Genomic DNA, 24,481 nt, shown 5'->3' on the forward strand with positions numbered 1-24,481 from the left:
TAAATAGCATTAGTTCTTGTTATAATGAAAGGTGATATGCAGAATTCTGCTAGGAAATTGTCTGTGTCCAGTCACCCACTTTGGTCCCCACATCGGAGCTCAGTCTGCCCTGACCAGTTCTTCTTCTCAATCTGACGGCTGGCTGACTTTTTCCAGCAGTTCCTACACAGTCTGAAACGGCCCTTTTCTCCCTCAGTGGCATGAAGGGATTTGTCACTTTGATTGTCAGCTGGTATCTGGACTTCAGATACTTCTGGGCTGGTATCTGCCCTTGTCCTTCCTTCTCCGACCGCCCCCCTTTGCTCCTCCTCCACCCATCCTACATCTTCAAGTCCTAAGGGTGTTGTAGGGTCCTACTCTAATGGCATCTTCTCAGACCTGGCTGGCACATCATCCTTCTCCAGATCATCAGAGCATTTATTTCCCCTCACCTCTCATACTATATTCTCTCTTGCAGTATAGACATCTGTTTATGTGTATGTCCCATGTCCTGTGCTACTCTGTATGCTTAAGCTCCTTGAGAACAGGAATTCAGTCTTTCTTAGCACACTGTAGCCACTCAGAATATCTGTTGGATGAATTAGTGGTTGCTCAGTGCCAAGCACTATTCTAGGTATTGGGAATACGGAAATGAATTATCTTTGCATGAATCCCATTTGCAAAGAAACCTGGTCTCATGTGAGGAGATAGATTCATAAAAACATGATGCAAGAGTAGAAATATGCACAGAACAGGGATATGGCACAGAAGGAAACACTGAGCAGTTCAGGATTCCGGTTGGCTCTGCCAGCTTCACAGCTGTGTGATATTGGCAGTTACTTGATATCTCTGGGCCTCAGTGAGAATAAAATAGTAGCTACTCCTACCACTGTTCATATACGTAAGGCCTCTGGCGCAGAGCATGGCACATACAGTGATGTCATAAATGAAAACTGTCTGTCTGCTGGAGGAAGCAAAGAAAGCTGTACAGACAAGGGGCTATGTGAGCTGAGCTTTTGAATAAAAATTCCTCAGGTATGCAAGAGACAAGGACTTTACAGGCAGAGGAAACCACACGAATAAGCAAATCGTTTATCACCATCAAGAAAAAAACAATTAAACACAAACCCTGCCACTCGTGGAGCTTGTGTTCCTTAACATGGACGCCAAAACATTTAGTAGGCTCGGGGCACAGGTTTTGACTCAGGAGAGGAGAAAATCAGAAGAGAATGCCCTTGAAGGAGGGAGGGAGATGTCAATAATCACGCAGTTTCCTCTTCAGTGTTGCCACAGGCTTCGACTTCTGCCTGGTATGGACTGGCCATGGGGTAGTGCACCAGATTTAGGGAGGGCGGCAGATTTTCCCTGAAGCAAAAATAAGTTATTTTCCTGTGTACCCATCCACAGTGATATAAAGAAGCTTTATGCAGAGTCACCTACCTCCACACTACCCTGTCCTCAAAGGAAATATGTTCTGTTAGGACACATTTCTTCTCTTAGATAAATATTTGACATTTCCCTTCACAACAGTTTAGCAAGGGATGCGGATCCAGACATTTATTGCTCTGCCCTCCTCCTCCCCACCCCCAGTGGGAACTGTTTCACAGGGTCTACAGGCACCCTACACTCTTGGAGAGGTCCAGAAGAGGGTCAGAAGTAGCCATGAGAGGGGGAGGGGAGTGCGTAAGGACTAGAATTCTGGAGGCTCTGCTGCCAGGTATTCAGTGGCGAGGTACGATTATGTAAATTGGAGAAAATCCCACCAGCCTGCTTTCTCCAAGGCCCAGAATGGATTTTAGAGATGCTGGTGATAACTTTAGGGCAAGTTTTAGGGAACTTCAGGGTGAGTGCTGACTACTGTCATTCAAACATAAGAGGGGGCATGACTGTGGAATTTCCTCCTGCAAGGGGCACTCAAGAGAACTGTGAAATTCTGAATTCACTGCCCAAGCTAGCAGCCTGGTGCTTCATCCCTGGTGCTTCAAAGTCCAGACCTTTCAGAAAAGCCCGAAAGCAGAGATAAATAAGCCCCAAGGAAGAACTTGGGCAGACAGTAACGTGATTCATTCACCATTCCCTACAACTCCTTCCTTTTGCCAGCTCCCTGCCTACCCTCTTCCCTTGACTTTGCTCCTCTATTTCTACCCCCAAAAGGAGACATAAATGAAAACTATAGGACCAGAAAACAGGATAGGTGACCTGGGCAGGCAGTTCTTGTTGTGAGCACATTAGGCTCTTCTTTGCGTGGGCTCTGGAGTTCTTGGAACGACCTTGGTTGGGGGATGTGGCATTGCACTCTGCGTGGATCGGTGGATTGATCGGAACACCAAGAAATCACAAGCTCTGGGTGTCAGAGCAGCTTAACTCACATGAACTGTGAGCCCATGGTAGGCTGGGACCCCGGTCTGGGTGAAATCCAAGATTTCACATCCGGGCAGGGCCTGGAGAAATGGCCGTGGGCCGTGGTCAGCAAACTCTAGCTGGGGGGCCAAGTCAGGCCTGAAAACCTGTTTTTGTACAGCCTGTGAGCTATGAATGGCTTTTACATTTTTTAATGGTAGGGGAAAAATCAAAAGAAGACGAATATTTTGTAACGTGTAAAAATTACATGAAATTCAAATTTCAGTGTCCATCAGTGAAGTTTTATTGGCACAAGCCATGCCCATCCATCTATGTATGTATTGTCTGTGCCGAACTGCTTTTACACAAGGGGCAGAGCTGAGTAGCTGTGACAGAGAGACCATAGGGCCAACAAAGCTGAAAATGTTTACCCTCCAGCTCTTTACGGAAGAAGTTTGCCTATGTTCATTCTTAGGAGGGTGTAGTCTGGTGAAGGAGTTAGTACAGGTCAGCTAAAAGGGAGCTTTTTGAGTGTTTCCTCGTGTGCTCATGGATTCCAGTCCATGTAATCCTCACAGCAGCCATGTGAATGGGAAACTGTTAACCTTGTTTTCCACACGAGGAAAAGGACACATACCTGCCAAAGGTCATCCAGTTGGAAAGTGGTGGTGGCTCTGGGATCTGCACCCAGCTGGCCATCCCTGGAGACCACTGTGAACCAGGGCACAGTGGTGATCACCCAGGAGAGCAGCGGCAACGAAGGCTATGAAAAGGGTAAGATTCAGATGCCCAGAGCTTGCAGAGGAAGGGCTTTCCAGGCGGAGGGTGTTCCGTGGGTAAAGGCCCGGCGCTGGGAATGAATGGTGTGCACTGAGAATGGAAGGAGCTGAGTGGGAGCTCCCAGGACAGCTGAGGTCAAGCCGTGGCACTCCTGAGTGCAGGGCAGCAATGAAGAAACAGACTGCCGGCCTAAATTCAGTTCCTTGGTGCACCACTTATAGCTGTGTGTTTGGGGCATGTTGCTTAACTGTAAAAATAGTGCCTACCTCTTTGGTCAGTAGTAAGGACAGACTGAATTAATATATGTGAAGTGTTTAGAAGGGCACCTGGCAGGGGCGCCTGGGTGGCACAGCGGTTAAGCATCTGCCTTCAGCTCAGGGCGTGATCCCGGCGTTCTGGGATCGAGTCCCACATCAGGCTCCTCCGCTGGGAGCCTGCTTCTTCCTCTCCCACTCCCCCTGCTTGTGTTCCCTCTCTCGCTGGCTGTCTCTATCTCTGTCAAATAAATAAATCTTAAAAAAAAAAAAAAAAAAAGAAGGGCACCTGGCAGTTAGTAAACACAGCATACGTTGCTATTATTAAGGTTATTATTGTCGAAGCTGGATGTGACTTGAAGGTTGGCATAAATAAAGGCCTGATACATGAAAAATGAAAGCACAAGTGGGGACTTGTGCTTGGGGCATACCAAGTAGGAAAAGTGGGATTGGAGCCAGGGAAATACAGAGGAGGCAAGTGCTGTGGAGAGTCAGTTTTGGGGGTCCCCCAAGGCTCTAGAGGGACAAAGGCAGAGTTCAGGAACAGAGGGGGCCAGGGAAGGGGCTGAAGTTCATTCTCACTCATGGGAAGCCTGGCTTTGTGCCCTGCACCTGGTATACGTTATTAATCATCACTACAACCCTTCCAAGTCAGTCCCCCATCACCCTCACTTTACAGACAAGGAAGCCGAGGCTTGGAGAACTGCCAGAATTGTAAAAATATCTCACAAAGTATATCCTGAGACTGGCCACAGCCCCAGACCTGCCAGGCCCCCAGGTCCCACCCACTTTTGCCTATCTAGTGGTCAGATTTCTCAGTAGCCCTGTACATCAGGGTTCCTTGGTGCCACAGGGCTTCCTTAATCTCTGCCAGGGCCAGAGATAGGTGATCATTGCTGTGGGGAAGTGAGATCAGTGCCCAGTCTTTGCCCAGGCCATCAGGTAGTGGCCAGATGGGTTCCTGATGTGACAGCTCTGCCTGGAGCAAGTGACTTGGACAGACCTGAGTGTGTATCCTGGCTCCGACATTATGTGACCTGAGGGCAGAGGAGGAAGGTGTGCCTCTACCTCTCTGAGCCTGTTTGCTGATCTGCAGAAGGGGAATGGTAATGGAACGAGCTTCACAGGTTGTGCTGAGAATTAGGCACGGAAAATGTTAGCTCACGATGGTCTCCCTTAATCTTCATGCCTGTTGTAAGAATGAGAAAACTGAGGCTCAGAGATTTTCCCGGGGTTGACAGCAGATGGTGGAGCTGGACAGCCTAAGCTCAGGCTCTTTACCCTTGACCATGGCAAAGTCATTCCACCTTTATGCACCCATGTTCTGCACAGCTTTCTTCCCTGTGGCCTGATGGGCACAGGTATACAGAGGAGATAGAGATTGGGAGGCAGTCAGGGGACCTCCTCTTGCTGCTCAGGCCTCCAGGTAAGTAGCGCTTTGTAAGAAGCAGCCTGCTTGCTTTGTTGTTCCCCTCCTGCCATGCACAGACACTGCTTCCTAACTATGGTCCCTGCCTGTCCACGGACATGATCAGGGGTTTGGAGGGGGACAGGACTGATAATGTTTTCAGTTCAAGGCCAGGTTCTCTGTTGACAGGTGCTACCAGCTGGCAGATCTTGTGGTGCTGACAAGGCCACATTCACAGGGCCTCAGCACTTTAGGGTCACCCTTTCCTCTGATACTGATATCAAGTGGCCTGAGCCTCCATCCCACACACTCCAGAGAACCCGGCAACTTCCTCGAGGTTTCTCAAGATGACCACGCTGCTTTAAGTTGGCCAGTTCCCTCTTGCTGCCATCCTTGCTCCCATTAATTCTTCCTTGTGTTCATTTCTTGCCTCTTGTGTGCTGTCCTCTTTCCCCCTTCTCATCATACATTCACCACAAAAGGGTGTAAGAACCTTTCACTTAACCCTATAGGTAACAGGGGGTTGAGGGGCATTCATGTTGCTGAGCTTCTTAAAGCCCCTGGCCATGAGAATTCTCTCCCTGCCCATGTCCCTCCTTAGGTCCTAGCTGGTCGCTACACTGGGTCCTCTCTAGCTCCAGGTCTTCTCTCCCAGAGCCCCACTCCCTGTCCCTCACCATCCTGGACCACCCTACCCACCCTCCCTCTCTCACTGTCCCCACCTTGCCCGGTTTTTCTCCCTGGACTTGTTACCTGAACTCATGGTTAAATCTGCTTACTTCTTAACTGTCTCTTTCCCAATAAGCGCCACAAGGGTGTCCTGCTCACCAAGGCTGTCTGAGGCTGGGGCTGGCACACAGCAGTGAAGACAACAAGGAGTGAATATTTGTTGAACAAATGGGTGAATGCTGGCGGCTGAGTCCTCAGTGGGAGCATCCACCTATCAGTCCCAGTGTAGCTGGTACAATGAGGAGGAAGAGAGGTCTCCTGGGATCCCACCCCCAATCCAGGTGCCCACCTTCTGGGTCCCAAAGGGCCCCCCAACCTATGGCTGAAAAATCGGACTCAGGGGAGCAGGTAGATTAATGTACTAACGTTTTTAATACAGTCTGATCAGATCAATTCACATCAGCAGGTCAACCTGGGCCTGCTCACATGTGACACAGCCGAGGTACACAACGTCCCCACCTGCCGGCTCTCCTGCCTTCCTGGCTACCAACAACATTGAAACCCCCTACACCTCCCTGACCAGACTGGCATTTTTAAAATTTTGCATAAAACTATTTCTTCCATAGACTTCAAACAATCAACTAGCCAAGTTAATTATGGTACATCTAAACAAAGTTTAATACTAACCCTAACGTGTGACTGCGGTTTACAAAGAGCTCTGTATCACCTGGGATAGCTTTCAGTAGCAATTCACTACAACTGGTCCTAAAAAATAATAACAATAATAATAATAATTAGAGAATTAAAACCCAACAGCAAGTTGAATGGTTAAAATCACATAAGAACTGGAATTTGGGGTGGGGGTGTCCTCAATAGCTGAGCTTGTCCTAGTAGCAAAATGCTAGCCTCCAGGTAGGGCTCAGAAAGGTCTGGGGCCCTCCAGGTCAAGGGTCAAGCTCAGGGGCTCTCAGAGGGCACTCACCCCATGGTCCATGGGATGCTGTAGGCTTCCAGCTTCCTTGAAAACAGTTGGGCATCAGCATTGTGTAAGTGGGTGGAGACCCGAATGTGGTTTCTCTTGAGGGATATGAGAAGGGGGAGGGGACCCAAATCACTGAGGTCCCAGAATGCCGTCAGGTATGGGTTTGGGATTGGGGTCACTAAGAATTGAGCACCAGGAATTCCAGCTTCCACCCATTAGAGAAACCGGGACTGGTGTTGCCTTGGAGGCCTATGTAGTGTTTTCTGCCCTTATCCCATACCAGGTCTCGCAGATATTCCTGCAGAGTATCAGATGAGAATCTATTTCTAAAGACCACTGAGGGGATGGGTGGTGGAGAAGGGGGTGGGCGGGGTGACGGGGGGGGGAAGGGGGAGTTAAAAACGAATAAAAATCTCTCAGCTACAGAACCCAAAGACATTACTTCCCTCCGCATTCACAGCATTTCTCAGCAGTCCCCGGTGGCCATTTCCGTGGGGACACAGCATCTGCCTCACTTCCCCTCAGGCCCCATGGGTTGCTGGTCAACCTCAGGATCTACTAAAGATGATGCAAACGCCGACTGAACAATCTGAAACCCAAAGGACTCGAGGAGAGACATGTTCTGCTGGGGAGAGAAAGGTGAGCCAAGGGCAGGACCCAGGTCCCCCAGAGGGCCCCCAAGGGCCCGGACATGCACCTTCTGGATGTGTTTGTTCAAGTAGGACTTAGAGCGGAAGAAGCTCCCGCATTCAGGGCAGGGGTACTTCTTCTCCCCATCAGACTCCATTTTGTTTTTGGGGACTGCCATGTCACAGGAGAAGGAGCCATTGGTGCTCTGCTTCTCGGGCGTCTTCAGGTCACTGGCGTCCGAGAGGTCACCGTAGGAATCGGAGCTCTCAATCGGATCCTGATGTGAGCATTTCTGGCCTTCTAGGAAAAAACAAAACACATAGGAGAGATGAGGCCAGGCTTTGGAGATGCCCCCTCCTGGAGGGGTCGGGAAGGGCCAGCTCACAGGCCTGAGGAGGGCAGCGGATGGCCAGCCACCGCCCTGGCAGAACCCACGGAGGTTCAGCTGGTCAGTCTGGGAGCCTGGTGTGCCTATGGGGGTGAGACAGCAGGGCCCTGGGGCTGCCAGCCTCCCTCGCCGCGGACTCTTCATGCAGGTGCACGTGTATCGCTCACCACCATCTCAGCCTGCTTCAAGGAAGAGGGTGTGGAGAGGGGACCTCCACTGCTTCCACCCAGAACAACTCAAAGACCCCCAGCTCCTAGGTGCTCTGTTGGCTGCCCCGGGGGTAAGACGGCTGTTCTGGTGACGCTGAGCAGGTACAGCAATGGCCTCGCCTCCGCACCAGACTAGCTGCACCCTAGCAAGGCAGAACCAGAGCTGAGAGGGCCTCAACCCAGCAGACCCCACTGATGGCTGAGACAGAAGCCAATCCTCTTCCCAATGCTGCAAACACAAGCCCTGCCCTTACCGCCTTCCTTCTGCCAAAACCTATCCAGGCAGGGCCAAGCGGCCAAAGCATAGAGATTAAAAAGCAACTTTGAACAACTCAGTCAGCTGACTGTCCCCACACAGGGCTCAGGACAAGCTGGGCCTCGAGACAATCCTCATTGCTCTGCCTTGCCCTGCCCACACTGCAGTCCTCCACCAATCAGCAGCTCCCTGCCTGGGTTCAAAGAGCCATGCCGGGAAGGGAGGTCTGTGATGGGAGCGTGGAGCATGCCATCTCTGCCATCTCTGCCATCTGCCAAGCCCCTGGCATCATCCCCAAGGCAACAACGTGAAATACCACGGAACAACCTGAATCAACAAGTGAAGGTGGGGCCTAGGGAGCTCTCTGCAGACCAAATCCAAGTCAGAGGCAGTCACATAGCTCATTTATCGCCATGCATCTCACAAACGCAGCCAGAGGCCCTCCAGAAAGGGCCGCTCACAGCAACCAGTCACCCCTATAGAGGGGAAAGCCAGCCCTTGGCTCCCCCTTGCCCACAGGGTGGAAGGAAAAGAAAGCATTCAGCCACAGCTCCACAACATCCTTAAAGGGCCACAGGCAATGGACAGGCCCAGAGTGACTCATCATGCAGGGCTCTTCTTCCAGCCTTGGGCCCGGGGCATCCCTGCAGGGCTCCAGACAGTGGGGGCTGGCCAGGAGCAAGGGAGGAGGGCTGGGGAAGAGGAGGCGGGGGCTGGATCTTGGCAGTGCCCTAAAGCCTCACTCACTGCCCTGGAGTGAGATACCCACTGTGACTTTTGTCCTGGAGGCCACTGCCACTCAGATCTCAGAGCCTCCTTGAGGCGGCCAGCAAGCCGGCAGCCTTCCCGCCTCCCCACGCCCGGCCCAGCGCCCCCACAACACAGTCTGCGCAGAGAAGCAAAGTGCAGAGCAAGGGGTCGCTTGCCTTTGTTGCCATAGGTCCTGGCGCAGTGGAACGCTGCTCCCCCATTCGGGATGGGCTCCTGGTGCCTGGAGACCTGGGGAAGGGGAACACCGTGGTGGGTTTTAACATGGACCTTTAAGTAGGAGGCAGAGGAGAAACCTAAACAAGACAAAAGGAGATGAGATCCCGCGGCCAGCACAGAGATACCTCTCTGCTTCCCCCACGCCTCTCCTCTGGCCGCTCTGGCTAGCATTCCCAGGTCAGCTGCACCTAGAAGGGGCCCCCTTGTTGGCTCCAAAACGGCTGCAACCACAGGAGCCACCTGGCTCAGGATGGGTGGCACTGTCCTCGAATCGGCTTCTCTGCAGAGCCCGCTCTGCAAGGCTGCGGTGGAGCACTGAGGCCGGCTGCCTGGAAGGGTGGCCTGAGATCCCGCTCCTGCCAGGGCCAGAGGCCAAATGCCTCTAGGCTTGCTTGGTGCCTCAGTAGTGAGTGGTTGGAGAAGATGTCCCACAGCCCCAGGTCAACTGCAGAGACCACGGCTAGAAATATCGTCAGAAAAGTCATGAGGCTCAAGGGCAGCCACAGGACTCCAGCCGACAGAACGCCTGCTTAACACGTGTAAAGGTGAAGCGCACAACAAACCAGATGGAGGCAAGACGAAGTCCCAAAGGAATGCCTCCAGGAGTCGCCCTTCTTCTATCTAGTAGGACATGTTCTCTTTTGCTACTTTCTCACTTTCAGAATAACTGGATTTAGTAATTCTTCAGACCTCTTGAGGAACAACAGAAATAGCAAGTTATGTTAAAGGGGCTCAGTCAGATCTTATTCATGGTCATCTTTTTGGTTTGGTTTTGAACCATCCATCGGGTTCGCTTAAGGAAGAAACACGGAGATCATCATTGTCTTTATTTTGGAGGAGGGGCAATCCAGCCATCTTGAAACTGCAGCAGCCCAACCCAGATGCTCCGGTCAGTTTGAGCTACGTGGTATCTCAGGCTGGCAAGAGTAGATCTTGGGCCAATTTCCACACCAGCCACAAGTCTGAGGACGTGAAACCAGGTAGGCCAGTCAAAGGATACTGACTTGAGTTTTGCAGGAAGTTATGTCATCCAATTCCACCGTGGTCAAGGATCAGAACGTGCCTTCAGCAGGAACTGAAGCATTTTAGCATAAGGTCCACTTGGAGCGCCAGTGCCCTTTAATCTACTCCAGATGTAGTTGACGCATTCTCAAGTGCTTTTATTCCCCTTGAAAATTACAGTTCTAGGATAACAGTGGGATCCACTCTTAACAGGTCAGAGGCTGCACAGTACTGTGTAACGTCTGCACAAGATTTGTTTTAAAAAATCTGATTTGGCATGGCCTTTCAAATGCTGCTGGAACAGTAATAAAGGTTCACTTTTAGCAAGTGATAACGGTGTGCCAGGGCCCAGCACACTGCATGCATTCTTCTGCAGAATTCCCCCAGCCACCCTATGAGCTGGGAATTATTAGTATACCTGTTTCATAGATGAAGAAACAGGAGGGTCGGTGAGGTTAGGTAACTTGCCGTCACATGTGCGGCTACTAGATGGCAGAGCCTGGACTCCAACCCCAGGACCCTGTGCCACCATGTGGTCCTTAAGCACTGAGCAGACTCTTCAATGGGTCCTGGCCCTGGAACCATCCCTTGGATTTCGGCAGTAGGTTCGTTATCACCATTTATACTTCTGTGTTTCTCTGCCACATTGGTGGGTTAGAATGGGAGCTGCTAGCAGACAGGAGCTAAACTGCAGAAAGCTTACTTAACAAACACGCCCCTGATGATAGCAGTTGGTGGTTTCAGAGGAAAGGGGGACTGAGTGAATTTTCCTTTCTTGCCCGATGCAGCTACTTTATAGACCCAGATGGTCTGGTTGCTAGTGTCCTGCCCTGCCTAGTAGAGCGAGTTGTCCTGTGCTGTAACCAAGTAGTATGCCTGGGGCCAATCACGGGGGACAGACTGGCTTAAGAGGGTCCCATATAAACACCCCAAGAGGGAAGCTGCAGTCAGGAATGAGGAGACAAGGCTAACAGGAAAGAGGACCTTAGCCCTGCCCCTGGGATTGGTGCCGTGGCCCCTGGCAACCAGCATAAGATATCAGGACTTTCCAGTGACACCATGACTCCACTTTAGAAGGGATTTTCTTTTTTTTTTTAATCCCTGTGGAGCCTCTAAAGTGGTGTGAAGCCCTCTCCACAGTGTACCAGGGCAGGGCCACTGAGATTAAAGGGAACAGGAAAGGACGAAAGGAGCAGCAGGAATTATTATATTTACTCCTTGTGGGAAGAGCTCTACTAGGGGAATACAGCAGACGCTCAATGAAAATTTGCTGTTTTCCTGAAAAACAGTCTGAGGAACACATGGCTGGGTCCTCTTGACTTTACCCCAGCTGCAGACTGTACTATCTATAGCAAAACCACATGGCAGGGTGGTAGGAGTGGATCCACAGCTGCCACTTAAAGCCCAGAACTTAAACACAGAGCAACTCAGCAGCCAAGTGTTGGGATAAAACAGAAGTCGAGTTTCTAAGAAGAACATGTCTTTGAAGCCAGAAATGTTTAGCCGGAATTCTGAACTCACCTGCCCATTCACCACTGATTAACCAAGAACGAAAGAGGCAGCTTGATTCAGGCACCAGAATGATGAAGACAGTGAGCACACATGTGACTTCACTACAACCAACAAGTCACCCTCCCTCGCACTCCAGAGATGAAGCATTTACAACCAAAGGCTACTGTTCTCCACTGCATTTTCTTGCTCGGTACACTGCAATTTGCACTCCAGAAGCAAATCTCCTTTTGCAAGTTTCACATCCACACAGGGGTCAGGGACTGCTTTCTTCTTGTCCAAAGCCTGATGGGGTCATGCCCAACAGAGCTGTGCTGGAAGGAAGCACTAAGTAGATTGGTATCAGCTCAGTCCAGGGGAATGGCAGGCTGTCTGTGTCCGTGACTGGCACTGGTGACAACTTCTGTGCTCACCTCTGACCAGGGAGAAGACTTCTTCTACCTTTAAGCAATGATGTTTGAGTTCAAATGTTGTCTCTGTCAAAGGCAGATTTCCAGTAAGCTAACCCTCTTTCTCATACCAGTACATGTGTGTATACAAACCCTGCTACAGAAATTTAAAAAGAACGAAAATCATGGTGATCTCCCAGGCCCTTCTCTACTTCCTACCATTCAACTCAACTCGTTTCCTGGATTTACAAATGAGGAAACAAGCTTTTCTAGCCATCATAACTCCTTCCACTGCAAATAATCTTCCTCTACAGATGGTATGACCCACATCCTGGTATGTCTCTAGGACAAAGACAAGGTCATCTGTCTCAAATGTGTGGTTAGAGCAGTCAGGCTGCCTCCATTCTTTTTCTTTTTTTTTTAAGATTTTATTTATTTATTTGACAGAGATAGAGACAGCCAGCGAGAGAGGGAACACAAGCAGGGGGAGTGGGAGAGGAAGAAGCAGGCTCATAGCGGAGGAGCCTGATGTGGGGCTCGATCCCAGAACGTCGGGATCACGCCCTGAGCCGAAGGCAGATGCTTAACCGCTGTACCTCCCAGGCACCCCTCCATTCTTTCTCATGCTTCATGGGAAAGAGTCGTTTGTATGGCAAAGACTGGAAGATCTATAGCAGTTAAGTTGACTGTATGCGAACTGTTGGGATTGAAGGGGTTCAAAGGGCACCTGATCCAACCTCAACCATCTGACCATCTGGCTGACATCAGCCTTTGCTTGAACCCTTATGGAGTTAAATACATTCATTTATTTGTGCACCTCCTCCTGTATCACAGCCTTCGTGGTGGGCCAGGAAAGATGACCCAGAGTTTTCTGCATTCCGATTCCAGGGTCTTGACGTCTTTGGTATCCTTATCCTCTTCCTGGACAAACTACCTTCCTCTTCCTCTTTTTTTTTCTTCCTCAGGAGTCATCTCCTCCTATTTCTGTCCAATAAGTGAGTCTTGAGGTAGAATCCTGTTCCTTCTCTTCTGATAAAGACCAAAATTGTTTTCTCTTCCTTCTGTATGCCTAGGGAGGGCTGGACCAGAGTCCTCTTTTGTCTTCTTGGAGGAATGGGACCTCCCATTCTGACTCTGGGACCCAAAGGTGTTTAGCCTATGATCCAAATCTAGTCTTGGCTTTACTGAGAAAAGGTGGGCTCTGGTTTGACTCCTCTGGCTCTCCCAGCCCAGTCACATGGCCTATGGCTGCTGCCCAAGTCATGATGTACAACAGTGGTTGGCTTTGCCACGTCAGCTCTCTCCTAACTGGGTCGACTTTCCCTGCTGTTCCCTGCTGTTCTCAGCTCTTCTCTCCTCCTGGGCTGGGCCCCCAGGGGCTGTGGCCCTGGGCCTCCCATCCAGTTCTTGCCCCACTCTGCAATCTGAACTAGGCTCCGCATTTCATCATTAATATCCTTCTCCACTCTCACTGGTTTCCTGCCCCTGGTCTCTGACCTCAGTTCTCAGATGGAGAACCTCAGGCTTGAAAACTTGACCAAGCATCTGCTGACAGCATGTTGCAGGTTTAGTTATTTGTGAGGTGGCGGGGGTTGGGGGGGGAGGGTGCTGTCAGGAAGCCAGGTTAGGATGAAGCAAGATAAGAAACCATCTTTTTCTAGAGCTGGGGCAGCCATGGTCAAGATGGTCAGCCACAGCCTGATAACTCCCTGCACGCACAACCCCACTGCTCACTACTCAGGGGAAGCTCCTGCCAGAAAGGGTTCAACTGACATGTCAGAAAATAGGACAGATGCTTCAGCAGTTTTCATGACCACCTCCCCGCTTTCACAGCAGGTTTCCTGGTGATACAAACATCAATATCCAGTGGCCTTCATGGCAAACGCCAGGTGTGCAATCCCAGGGAGGGACCCAGCTCCAGGGCACCAAGAACACCCAGCTACTCCGCACTCTCCCTCCACCAGCGGCCTCAGGGCACATGGAGACAGCACAGGCACCCAAAGATTCCAGCCAAGGACTGCAGGAGTGTTGTGCCTGGTCCAAACCAGAGAGTCAGGGAGCTGTGTCTTTCCTAACATGGTTACAAAGTGTAAGGGCGGGACCTCCCAAGTGTGCTGCAACTTGTGGGGAGTTCAGAGAACTTTCACCTACCTTGTCTCCTGGGATCATCACAACAACCCTGTGAGGTGGGCAAGGTGGGGTGCTCTTAACCCCTTTTAAGTGAGGAAGAAACTGAGGCTTAGAAAGGGGAAGGGAGAGCTCAAGGTCACAGAGTAGGGCAAGGTAGGAGGGGTGTGAACTAAACCCTGGGTCCCCTGACTCCAGTTCAGTACTCAATCCACTAAGCCATACCCAAGACTTCCAGAGGCACTGGGACAAGACTTCCCCAGGAGAAAGCACTTTCCAGCAACATCCCCACCTGGCCAAAGCAAGCGCACCGTGCAGAAGCATCTTCACACCCACCACAGACGGCTGCCCCAACCTCCTTCAGCACAGATCCGGCGCAAGCCTCCTCCACTGACACTGTGCTTGCACAGCACAAACCTTAGCCCTCCAGCCACCAACAAGCCCTGGCGGAAGCTCAGGGGCAGGCCTGATTTCATCAACACAGCACTGGGGCCACAGAGCCAGACTCCATCTAGACCAACCTCGGCCTCAAGCACGCTGTCCTGCTCAGAGCACCTTCCACTTTTCTGTCTCATCAAGGCCACAGTCTACCTGGGTTTGGGCTCTTTTCTGACCATTTGTTAGAAACTTTCTAACCGCTTGTCCATCTCCAGACTCAACCTCCTTCCTTGGTTGTTGAATTTCACATGCCAGTGAATCAGCCAGCAAAAGCTCTCAAGCAGGACCCCTTTGTTCCCACCTCTTGGAGCCTAATGACTCTCCCACCGACCTCAGTAGTTCAGTGGTGTCTACGAAATGTATCCATCGTGCCATCCGCACAGCACAGGTGTTAATGAACCCAGGCTTGGAAACAGTACTCTCTCCTTCTGTTCCCACTTGTTGATTTCCTGGGAACTCCTATTCCAAGCATCCCAAGTATGGGAAGGAAGAGGTGTAGCTAGCTGGGCGATGAAGGTATTTATCGTTCAGTGGGATTGGTGGGAAGGGAGGGCCAGCCGTGCAAGGAGTGGAGTCTGAGGCAAGGTGATCAAGACACCCCTGGCCTCCCACACAAGCTCAGGCCCAGCCCCTGGAAGTGAGGAAATAGCAGGGAGATTACCTCGGTTACAGATACTGCAGAAGTTGCTGGGCCCCTCACTGTGCTTCTTCAGGTGGTCTGCCATGTACGCTGCCCGCAAGTACTTCCCACACACCTGGCAGGGCACCTTATCTTCATGACAAGCCAGGTGGGAGCGCAGACGGTCTCGAGTGGCGAAAGAAGCATTGCAGGTCTGAGGGCAGAAAGGAAAACAGGATGAGGTGAAAACTGGCATTACACTCCTGACTCCCCACCAAGCACACCAGGAAGCAAAAATTGTTTCAGGCCAACACATGGAATCCCTGTATCAAGAGAGCTTTACATGTGGCCCACGCTTTCTCCCTAGAAGGCAAGTAAGCTGCTCTTACTTCCTGTGATGCCTCCTCATGAGACACCTGAGTTGGAATTATTGGTTCCAAACGGCTACCGCAACATGCCCAGAACATGGTACACTAAATGTCACACTCTTTTACAAAATAAAGATGAGGCATTTGTTTGTTCTTAAACATGAAGAATTTAAACTTTAGTTGCACTGACTGTAAGTGAACGTACAGAAGTAAGTTGGCATACGAACAGATCAGTCTTCCTGGCCTCCATCCTGGGTTCTCCCTACTTGCTTTATACAAAGAATTCAATTGATCCACTTTATTCAAAAATGACGTTAGTCTTGGCCACAGGGAAATGGAAAGGAAAGGCAGGACAAAGCACAGAGATTGCTCCTTATAGTATTCTTGTGAGTTTGTATCGAGAAAGCAGCCCATAAAATGATAATGTCAATTCTGCTAACGTGAAATTGGCAGAAAGAAGGAAGGCCACATGATTCAGAAGCATTTGTGGGACATTAAGCTGTGGAAATGCTGGTACTAACAAGAAGGATGCCACCCCACACTGACAGAGCATGCATTCTGTGCCAGGCAGGCACCATGATTAGCCTTTCAGAGGCACCGATCTCATGCAACCCATCCTTTCAGAAGCCCTGCGAGGGAGGCAATGTTATTACCCTCCAAGAGAATGTGGCCATAGAAAGCCGAGGTGTGAGCGCCAACTCCTATCCAGTTCCCAGGAGCAGACGGCTCAGGAGCTGAGGGTCAGCATCAGGACCCTGGGAGGCAGCCCCAGGTCCCCAGGCATTTCCTGTACCCGAGGCCTTGACCCAGTCTCAGTCCCTGAACTCTCCCCAACAGCCCTTCCTCATCTGGGGGCTTGCCCAGGCACCCCAGCCCTGGAGGTCACAGAATGTCAGGAAAGTCATTGGGGGAGTTCAGTCTAGAGACTTTCAACACTATTTGGGTTCCATGGAGATTTTCAGAGGTTCATGTCAAGTTTGCCTCATTTTTCTACGTGTGTGTGTTTACTATTTTAGAACTCCCAAGAGAAAGCAACGGTCACCTTTAAGTGCATCACAGAAGACCCACCCTGAAGACCCACCACCCCCATTAACTCACTAGACTGGAGCTGCGCCTGCTGTCTTTTCACAGAAGTACCTCCTGAGATCCTGAGACCTCGAGGTAAATGTCTGAACACCATCACGCTGTACAGATGTTTATCTCCTTACTGTATATAGTGAAAGCAAGAAGCCAGTGTATACGGTACTGTGGGGGCCAAGATGCTGCTGTTCCTACTCCAGCCCCAAACCTCTGTGTGCATCAGGGTAGTCACTGTCTCTTAAGTAACTGCTACACATTTGAACAGAACACCTTATGCTAATGAAATACTGCCTTTATCTGCTTTATGCATTGAGTTGATTCATTTGACAAATGAGGAAGCTGAGTTTGGAGAATGATTTGCCTGAAGCACACGACTCAGCTACCAGAGGAAGCAGCAGTCAAAACATTGTGGCTGCCAGGCCAGCACCCTACCTACCCTCCCGGCTTCCCTGAGGTATTCCTCCCTTCCCCACTTTACAGCTGGGGAGACAGACGCCTGGAGGGGATACGGGCCGGCTGGAACGTGAACCAGCCCCTCAGCCTGTGCTCCTCCCATCTCCAGACTCAGCGGGGATAGCTTCTGGGGAGGGAAAGGTACTGATACTTGTTAACAGTGTGCGCGGTAGCCAGGACTCCCCTGAAAGGGAGAGGTGACAGCATTTGTGCAGAGAAACTCGAGCACTTAGGTGACTCAGGAAGCATCACGGGCGCTTGGTCTCATGGCCACTGGTGGGCCCCTCCTCAGTCAGGGACCTCTTGACCCAATCACAGACTACAGTGGGGGGAAAATTCCATCTTCCACCCAGCCCGCTGGCCTGTAAACCAGAGCAAGGGCTGCCAAAAACACCCCCGGGGGAGAGGGGTGCACCTGACAAATTATCTGGGGATAATTTGCCAGCTTCGCCAACCAGTGACCTGAGGACCAGCCCTCCAACAATGAGAGGCAGTGTGGACTACGCCTAAGAATTCAAAGGAACCAAACATGGACCAGGTGTAAGAAAATGTGGTGAAAGCACACATTCAGAATTCCATCTTCGGCGGTCCCAGGGAGAGGCGCCACTAAAGGGATGTGAAAGCGATGCCTTGTTTCTCCTGCCAACCTCCCTTTGGGGTCTGTCCTTTAAAGCACTGCCTGTCATACTGTGCTACCTAAAGATAATGGACAGCCAAACCTCAATTATCCACAAGCGGATTATCCATTCGAGGGATTAGCTAGGCAAAATTAAAATCCCAGACCAAGCGGACTTCCCCCACCCCCTCCTCCATTGATTATCTCTCGAGGAATGAAAGCTAACTTTAGCCTGAGCAAACATAATTAGGAATGTAAATCTGCTGCTGGGGGGAAAAAACCCCACAAACACAACAAAAACTTTCACTGTATTACAAAGCCAAGCTGGAGCTGGCTTCTCTGTGCCAGAACTGACCCTTCATGGCTGGAGTCCCCAGGGTTTCTTGGGGGGGAATTGTCAAAGTGTACAAGCCCGAGTCTAGGCCTGTCAGAAGTTCAGACAACAGAGAATATAAAGAGCCTGGTCACACGACACAGAAGAGTGGCCAAAGGAGAGACAGATCTCAAAGAAGGGGACACCTAGAATCTGTATACTGGGGCCACTTGAGAAAGGCACTTCTCGTCCTGGTGACAGAGAGAAGACAGAGCGACCCAGCGATGGGATGAGAGTGAGCCAGCGTAGCATGCTCTGATCACCCCTGATGTGCGGAATGGCCGCCACCTCGCCTTTGGCCCTGTGCACAGGCAGCCTGTTGTTGTTAGGAGCACACCTGCCCAACCACCCTGAGCTTGGGTCTCCTCTGGTCTTCCCCACTCCATACTGAGTCCCAGTCATGCTCCCTTCACTCCCCTAACAGTTTCTCCCCATCCCAGAATGCCTAAAGCTTTTTTCCTAAGGGTTGAGCAGCTTGGGAATGGGGCCCAAATGATATCAGGGACACTAGCGCACACCTAATCTTTGGTGGCCTTTGAAGTCTAGCAACCTGGAGGTGAGGGGAGTGGGGTGTGGTCTCAAGCAGTCTTTTTTATAGCTCTGGAAAAGTCTAAGGGCAATACACGAATACATGGAGGCCTAGTGCCACTGGCCTCGCTGGCCCCTTTCTTCTTGGGGGTGTCAGCTTCCTTGTTCCCACTTTAAGTCACTCCTTCTCTAATGAGCCATCCTCCAGCCCAAACCACCCCAACTAGCCCCTGAGAAGTGGGGCCACTGCAAGTAATGGGAGGCATCTTGAGTTGCTCTAGTCTCTTAGCTTCAGGCTGAACTCCATGTGGGGGCAATGTCCCAGCCCCACTGTGGTCATTCAGCCAGCAGCGCCTGAGGCATCTGAGCCAGTTAAGCACACTCAGGCCAAGTCCTGAAGAGATTTGTGTGTCACTGACAAGCCTGAGGCTTCATACCCCAACATTCAGATGGTCTTTTCACTCAAGCTGTGGCACCAGTCTCTGTAACTGGCCCCTTTTGTCATCTGTGGCATCAGGAGGGGTGGTGAGGTATAGCCCATGCCCAGCTCTTGCCCAGGGCACCAACTCCCACAGAGCCATCTCTTCACCTCTGATGCTTTCAGAACACACACCATGCAGAACAGACGCCCCTGCTTTTTAACCAAAGCCCGGGCACACTGGCCAGCCGGCCCCGAGCATGAGAGCCAGCATGTCTTCACCTGCTGGCTCATCACTAGGGGAGTTCTGGCTAATGAGGCTGGAGGTGGGGCCAGCAGGTCTGTGTTGGGGGGCGGGGCAGGGCAGGAATGGGCTTGTTACATACACCGAGGGACAATGATGTCAGTGTTATGACAGAGACCAAGGACAAAACACACAAAGCCTCAAATGTTAGAATGAAAACTTTTATCATCACTCCTGTTATCCCCGCGGAGGCTGCGGGGGCTAAAGGGCATATCACTGGAATCCGAGGGGGGGGGATCTACATTTGCTTTGTCAGCCCCCAAAGCCATATATTGGGGTGAACCAATATAACGCTATTGGTTAGTCTAGTTCCTGAGCAGACCTGCTAGTAAACCTCAAAAACACAGAAGTCTAATTCACTAGCCAGAAATGAAAGCAGGACCTGTCTGAGTGGGAAGGGAAGAGGGCAGCATGGGTTGACCCAGTTGGAGTTGCTCCATTCTCCTCTGGAGGGGGAGTCACCCCTAGAGTGGGGGGAGGGGTAGCCAAGCCCCATTCTAGAAACCCCACACCTATGGGAGGTGATGCTAGGATAGGGGAAGCACATAAGCCTGTGACTTGGTTCTTAGGAAAGTACCAACCTCTAAAATCACCCAGGCAAGGACAGATACCCAGGGGTGCCATCTGTTAAAGGGGGAGAAAAAGGAAAGAGAACCCAGAAAGAAACCTGGAGGCTGTGGGGGGACCCAGAAAGGAGCTCCTTACAACCCCTGGGGTCCCTGAGCTGGGAAAAGACTCCAAATCACACAAGAAGGAGCTGGCCATGGTGGGCAGGAACCATTTTTCTGGCCTCTCCCAAAAGCAGGGGTCTCAGAGCAACCGCCATTCCCCTTCCCCTCCACAGAAAAACCCTCTCTGGGGAGGCCCAGGCTAGCCTACAGGCCATTGGGTAAAGGCCCGGCTGCCCTCTGAGGCAGTCCAGCCCTGCCTCAGATATCCCGGCGGGGCTGGGCAGAAGAGAGCGCTGCTGGAGTGTGCTGGGCCCAGGTTTTCGAGGGCTGGGAATGATTTTTTTAGAGAAAGGGAAAAGGCGGTGTCAGGAACCGAATGGGACGACCTCCACAAAGCAGGCTGGGCAAAGTCCCATGATGGCAGGTCGCTAGGAAGAGATTCCAGGGGCGGCAGGCCGCTGCTGCTCCCAACCCACACCTGGAAAAAGGGCAGAGAGTGCAGGTTACCCCCCCAGGCCACCGGGCACGCCCCCACTGCCCTCTGGGCTCCTCCTACTCTGCCAGGCTGCTCAGCACACTACCTGGGAGAGTCAGAATGTGCTCTGTGATTAGAGAATCAGAGACAGAGAGAAGGCAGCGAGGCACAGACGGATCCCAGCATGCCCACCCTGGGTCGTCGTCCTCGGGGGAGGCCACCTAGCCTGGCTGGCTATGAGCACCATCCACACCTGGCCCCTGGGGGCTTGCTGTCCGACCTACAGCACGTCCATTCCTCCCTGCAGGTCTCCCTGAACCCTCCCTCCTTGCCACCACAGGATAAGAGAAGCAGGTTACCCTATCAGAGGCTGTAACAAGCACCCCACCACTCTGTCTCCCCCTCAGATGGCGGGAACTTGGCATGGGAAGGGAGATGGCCAGGGAGAAGATACAGGTGTTTTCCATCCACACAGGAATGCTCAGTGGCCAGGACAGGAAATTCAATTTTCTGGGTACTACAGGGCCCCCGGATATTGTTGAAGCAGACAAACCAAGGGTGAGAATGTTGCCCAGCCTTCCCTACCTACTGCTACACAAAGAGCTCACGAGGAGAGGAAACCACCTTCCTCTCCCGTCCTTAGAAGCCCTGGCTGTTTGCACACATGGCTCAGGATGGGTTAAACAGGTGCCAGTGCTCAAAGAATGAGACCATCCACTCTCATCCTCCTTCACTGTCGTTCCTACTGCCACCCCTTGTGCCCTAAACTCAGGGGACCCAGAAGGTCAGGCTGCCTGGCAGACAAGGGGAAGCACTGTTAGCTGGACCACCAGGAGCTCTTCACAAACCCTTCCCTCTCCACGGTGGCTCCTGCAAACTGCTGGGAACCAGAAGCCAGGCCCAATGGGGAGCCAGTGCCCCCAGGACGACACTTGTGCAATGTGGCCCACCATCCAAGGAGCTGGCAAATGCCAGGAGAGGAAAGCCAAGCAAAAGAGCGAAGACAGAGACAGGGTGGGAATCAGGACCCAGCAACCAGGAAGGAGGGGACATCAGCGGTGGGGGGGAGGGGGCCGGGGTGGGGGGGAAGAACAAAGGAGAAAAGCAGACGGAGGGTGGAGGGATAGAGGGGGAGGTGTGCAAAGCGTTGGTGGTCAGTCAGCCGGCCCAGCACACACATCAGCTGGCTTGTGGCCGGCCTGTGAGAACAGCAGCATTCTCTTTCAGCCCATCTCTGCCCTTGCCCCGACCCCTACCTGACACTTGTGAGGCCGCTCAGAAGTGTGCACCTGCTTGATATGTCCATTCAAGTGATCAGGCCTGGAAAAGAGAACCAAAAGAGACTTTAAAACAAGACCTCAAAAGATGGGGCCACAAACTTGGCCAGACTCCCCACCCATACCTGCACACACACTGATGGTGAGGACTCCCTCTTCCCCATCCCAGCGTGACAAAGACAAAGTCACCACCCAGCTCCATAGGCCCAGGCCTCTCTGCCCTGGTTTTCTCTAGAGGGGGAAGGGAAGTGAGTGTTTGTCTCTGACCTTGCCTACCCATTCTCCCCGCCGCCCCCCCCCCCCCAAGCTCAAATGATTTCTAGGACCAGAGGAGGTGGCTTTAGAATGAGACAAGGCTGCCTTACTGCAGCCTTTCTGGGAGGGGGTATGTGTGATTCATTGTCCAGACTAAAGCCCCTTAGAAACTCAGTATTCCCCTCCCCCAGCCTCTCCCACCAGGGCAGCCAATGAATGCCACCCGGATGGAATTCAGTCCCCAGAGGCCAAGGGATAGAGCCTTAAGTCCCCAGCTGGGCTGGTAAACCAGATGCCCGCCAGAGCAGGTGGGCAGGGGCTGCCTGACCGGTAAGACTGGTTCCTGGTTGGGGCCCCTCCAAGGGAGTTCTCCATCCGTAGGTTCACATACACACAAGGTCCTCAGTATCCAGGCAAGTTAAAACCAGCCTTTTATTCTGATATTCTCTTAAGAGGAAAAATAAAACAACCCTGTGCTCCCAGGCAAGTCTTCAGTTCCCTACCAGGCTCACTAAAAAGTGAATCTAAAAAGACATCCTGCCCCTTCCTCTCTGTCCTGAAAACATAAAGGGGATCTGTGGGTTCAGTTAGGCTCTAGAGCCACCAAGTCAGAGCAGATCAAAGATTTTGGTGCTAAGAGACTCTGGGTGCAGAACTCTGTGCCCCAGAATCCCAGGAGGATGTGAGGGATGAGTCTTGAGTCTCCCCATCCAGGACGGTTAGTGCTGGGGGGGGGGTGGAATTTGGTGGCATGGAGTGTAAGGAGTCCCAGATGCACTTGTTTCAGTCCCTCCCTGGGCAGCCATTCAAGCAGGGAAAGTCGCTGGAGGAAAAGCCTCCCGTCCCCAGAGGGGGCCCCACGCCTGGTGCCGGAAACACAAAGGGAGCCCAGGGAGAAGAATGGTGAGGCCCGGTGGCTGTGGCCTGAGGAATCCAGCCCCTTCCCAAAAGGCCCAAAGGAAGACAGACAGTAGGGCACGCCTAGTGCCACAGAATTTCCCTGTGGGAAGAGAAAGCAGCTCTTGGCCACAAAACCAGGGCCATTAAAACACTCTCCCCAAACCTGATGTGGCCCTAGAGGGTCAAGTGACTCCCACAAATCCCACACCCTCAGATCTCAGCAAGAAACTGTCCTATGAGCCAGAAATAGGACAGGTCATGGGGTAGGGGGCACCATTCCTCACCTGGAGAAGCCTTTCCCACAGCTCTGGCAGATGTAGGGCTTGCCCACTGACCCATCGTGGGACCGCACATGATAGGACATGCGATCTTTTCTCTTGAACCGCAGCCCACACACTGGGCAGGAATAGGGCTTCTCCCCCGAGTGGGAAAGCTTGTGCCGATTGAGATGGTACACGTCACGGAAGATCTTGCCGCAGATCTCACATGCCACCTGCTTCCTGGTCCGGCTCCTCTTTCGGGGGCCGTCGGGGTCCTCAGAGATGGGCAGCCCATTCTCACCCAGCCTCGGTGGTGGAAGGTCGATATAGCCCAGCTGGAGGCTGGTGACACCATGCTGGGCCTCATGCTGCCGGAGCCGGTTGGCATCAGTGAACACCTTCCCACACAGGCCACATGGAAGGATACCGGCCTCCCTGAGGCCCCCTGGGGACCCAAACATTGAGTCCAGCAGGTTGGCCTTCCTTGGGCGGCCCCGGCCTCGCTTGCCAGTCAGGGGAGGGGCACTGGATGCCACATTGGGGAATGGGGAAGTCAGCAGTTGGGGGGATAGGGGTCCGGCCACCATGGGCAAGCGGTCCACCCCAGGTAACACAGGCAGGGAGGCTTGGCTCGCAATGGCTGCACCAGCAGCCCGGGCTGCCTCCTCCTCGGGCTGCATGCTCCCTGCGATGCCATTGCTGTTGGCTGCCAAGGCTGCCCCGTTGGTCATGTCCAAAGGGAAGCCCAAGTCCGAGGTCCCAGGGGGACGAAAGAGCATGATGTCTGCCCGGGCAGGGGGCACCAGGATCTGCACATTAGACTGTTTGATGACTTCCTGGCAGATCTCAATGACCGACCTCATCAGTAGGAACTTGGCAGCCGTCATGAGCTCGGGGAAGCTCTCCAGGCGAACCACGATGCGGGAAGTGTAAGCAAAGTCCAGGATGTCCCCGAACACCTTGGAGCTGATGGTGTGCATCTCCAGCTCCCGGCTGCCTCCAGCCCCGCCGCCTGGGGCCGCCGCTGCACCCCCCACATCAGCGGGACCCCCGTCTGCAGCTCCGCCGTCGCCCAACTGGGCGCTGAACACCGACTCAAAGTACTCGCTGCAGGCGGCCAGCACGGCGCGGTGCGCTGGGAAGCTCTCGTCGCCCACCCGCAGGAGCACGTCGCAGAAGCGCCCGCCGTTTTTGCGCTGCTGGTTCAGGTTGTGCAGCATCTCCGTGCTGTGCCTGCTCACCTGGTAGGTGTAGCAGCCCGATGGGCCGCAGGAAGCGTCGTTCACCCGCTCCATGGCCGCCGCCCCCTCCCCACAAACTGGGCCGCTGCACTTGCCCGCCCCCCTCCCTTCCTCTAGGCAGCGAGAAGCGGGGCGCAGCGGACGTATCTACACTCCCCACACGTGCCGGCCCGGGGCTCTGTAGTCTTGCAGGTGCGCCGAGCGCACACGCCCCCTGTCCGGATCCGACTCTCTAGACAGCAGGGCTCACCACCTCCCACATAGCTGCTCCCACCCCTGCTGGATTGAGCGCTTCT

The 24,481-nt window shown here is 52.6% G+C and overlaps 1 protein-coding gene and 1 long non-coding RNA gene across 6 annotated transcripts in view; one reads left to right on the forward strand and one right to left on the reverse strand.

The window, feature by feature from the left end:
* Positions 1-16,719, forward strand: part of LOC123000302 (uncharacterized) — a 35,198-nt gene extending 18,479 nt beyond the window's left edge. The window contains exons 3-4 of the long non-coding RNA XR_006408232.3: positions 6,873-7,051; positions 16,351-16,719. This is a non-coding gene — a long non-coding RNA (uncharacterized LOC123000302). The remainder of the gene's footprint in view (positions 1-6,872; positions 7,052-16,350) is intronic.
* Positions 5,840-24,255, reverse strand: PATZ1 (POZ/BTB and AT hook containing zinc finger 1). 5 transcript variants are annotated; one of them, XM_026484864.4, is made up of 5 exons: positions 22,969-24,255; positions 21,509-21,572; positions 15,009-15,180; positions 8,822-8,894; positions 5,840-7,342 (listed from the first exon to the last, which is right to left on the reverse strand). In XM_026484864.4, the coding sequence occupies exons 1-5, from the start codon at positions 24,237-24,239 to the stop codon at positions 7,309-7,311; spliced, it is 1,614 nt and encodes a 537-aa protein (XP_026340649.1). In that variant the 5' UTR covers positions 24,240-24,255; the 3' UTR covers positions 5,840-7,308. The 5 variants fall into 5 exon arrangements, with proteins under 5 accessions (XP_026340649.1, XP_026340647.1, XP_026340646.1 ...); XM_026484862.4 differs by having other exon boundaries at positions 5,840-7,339; positions 8,822-8,959; XM_026484861.4 differs by having other exon boundaries at positions 8,822-8,959.
* Between the last annotated feature and the right edge of the window lie 226 nt (positions 24,256-24,481).

This window comes from Ursus arctos, unplaced genomic scaffold, assembly GCF_023065955.2.
Source record: "Ursus arctos isolate Adak ecotype North America unplaced genomic scaffold, UrsArc2.0 scaffold_34, whole genome shotgun sequence".
NCBI classification, from domain to species: Eukaryota; Metazoa; Chordata; class Mammalia; order Carnivora; family Ursidae; genus Ursus; species Ursus arctos.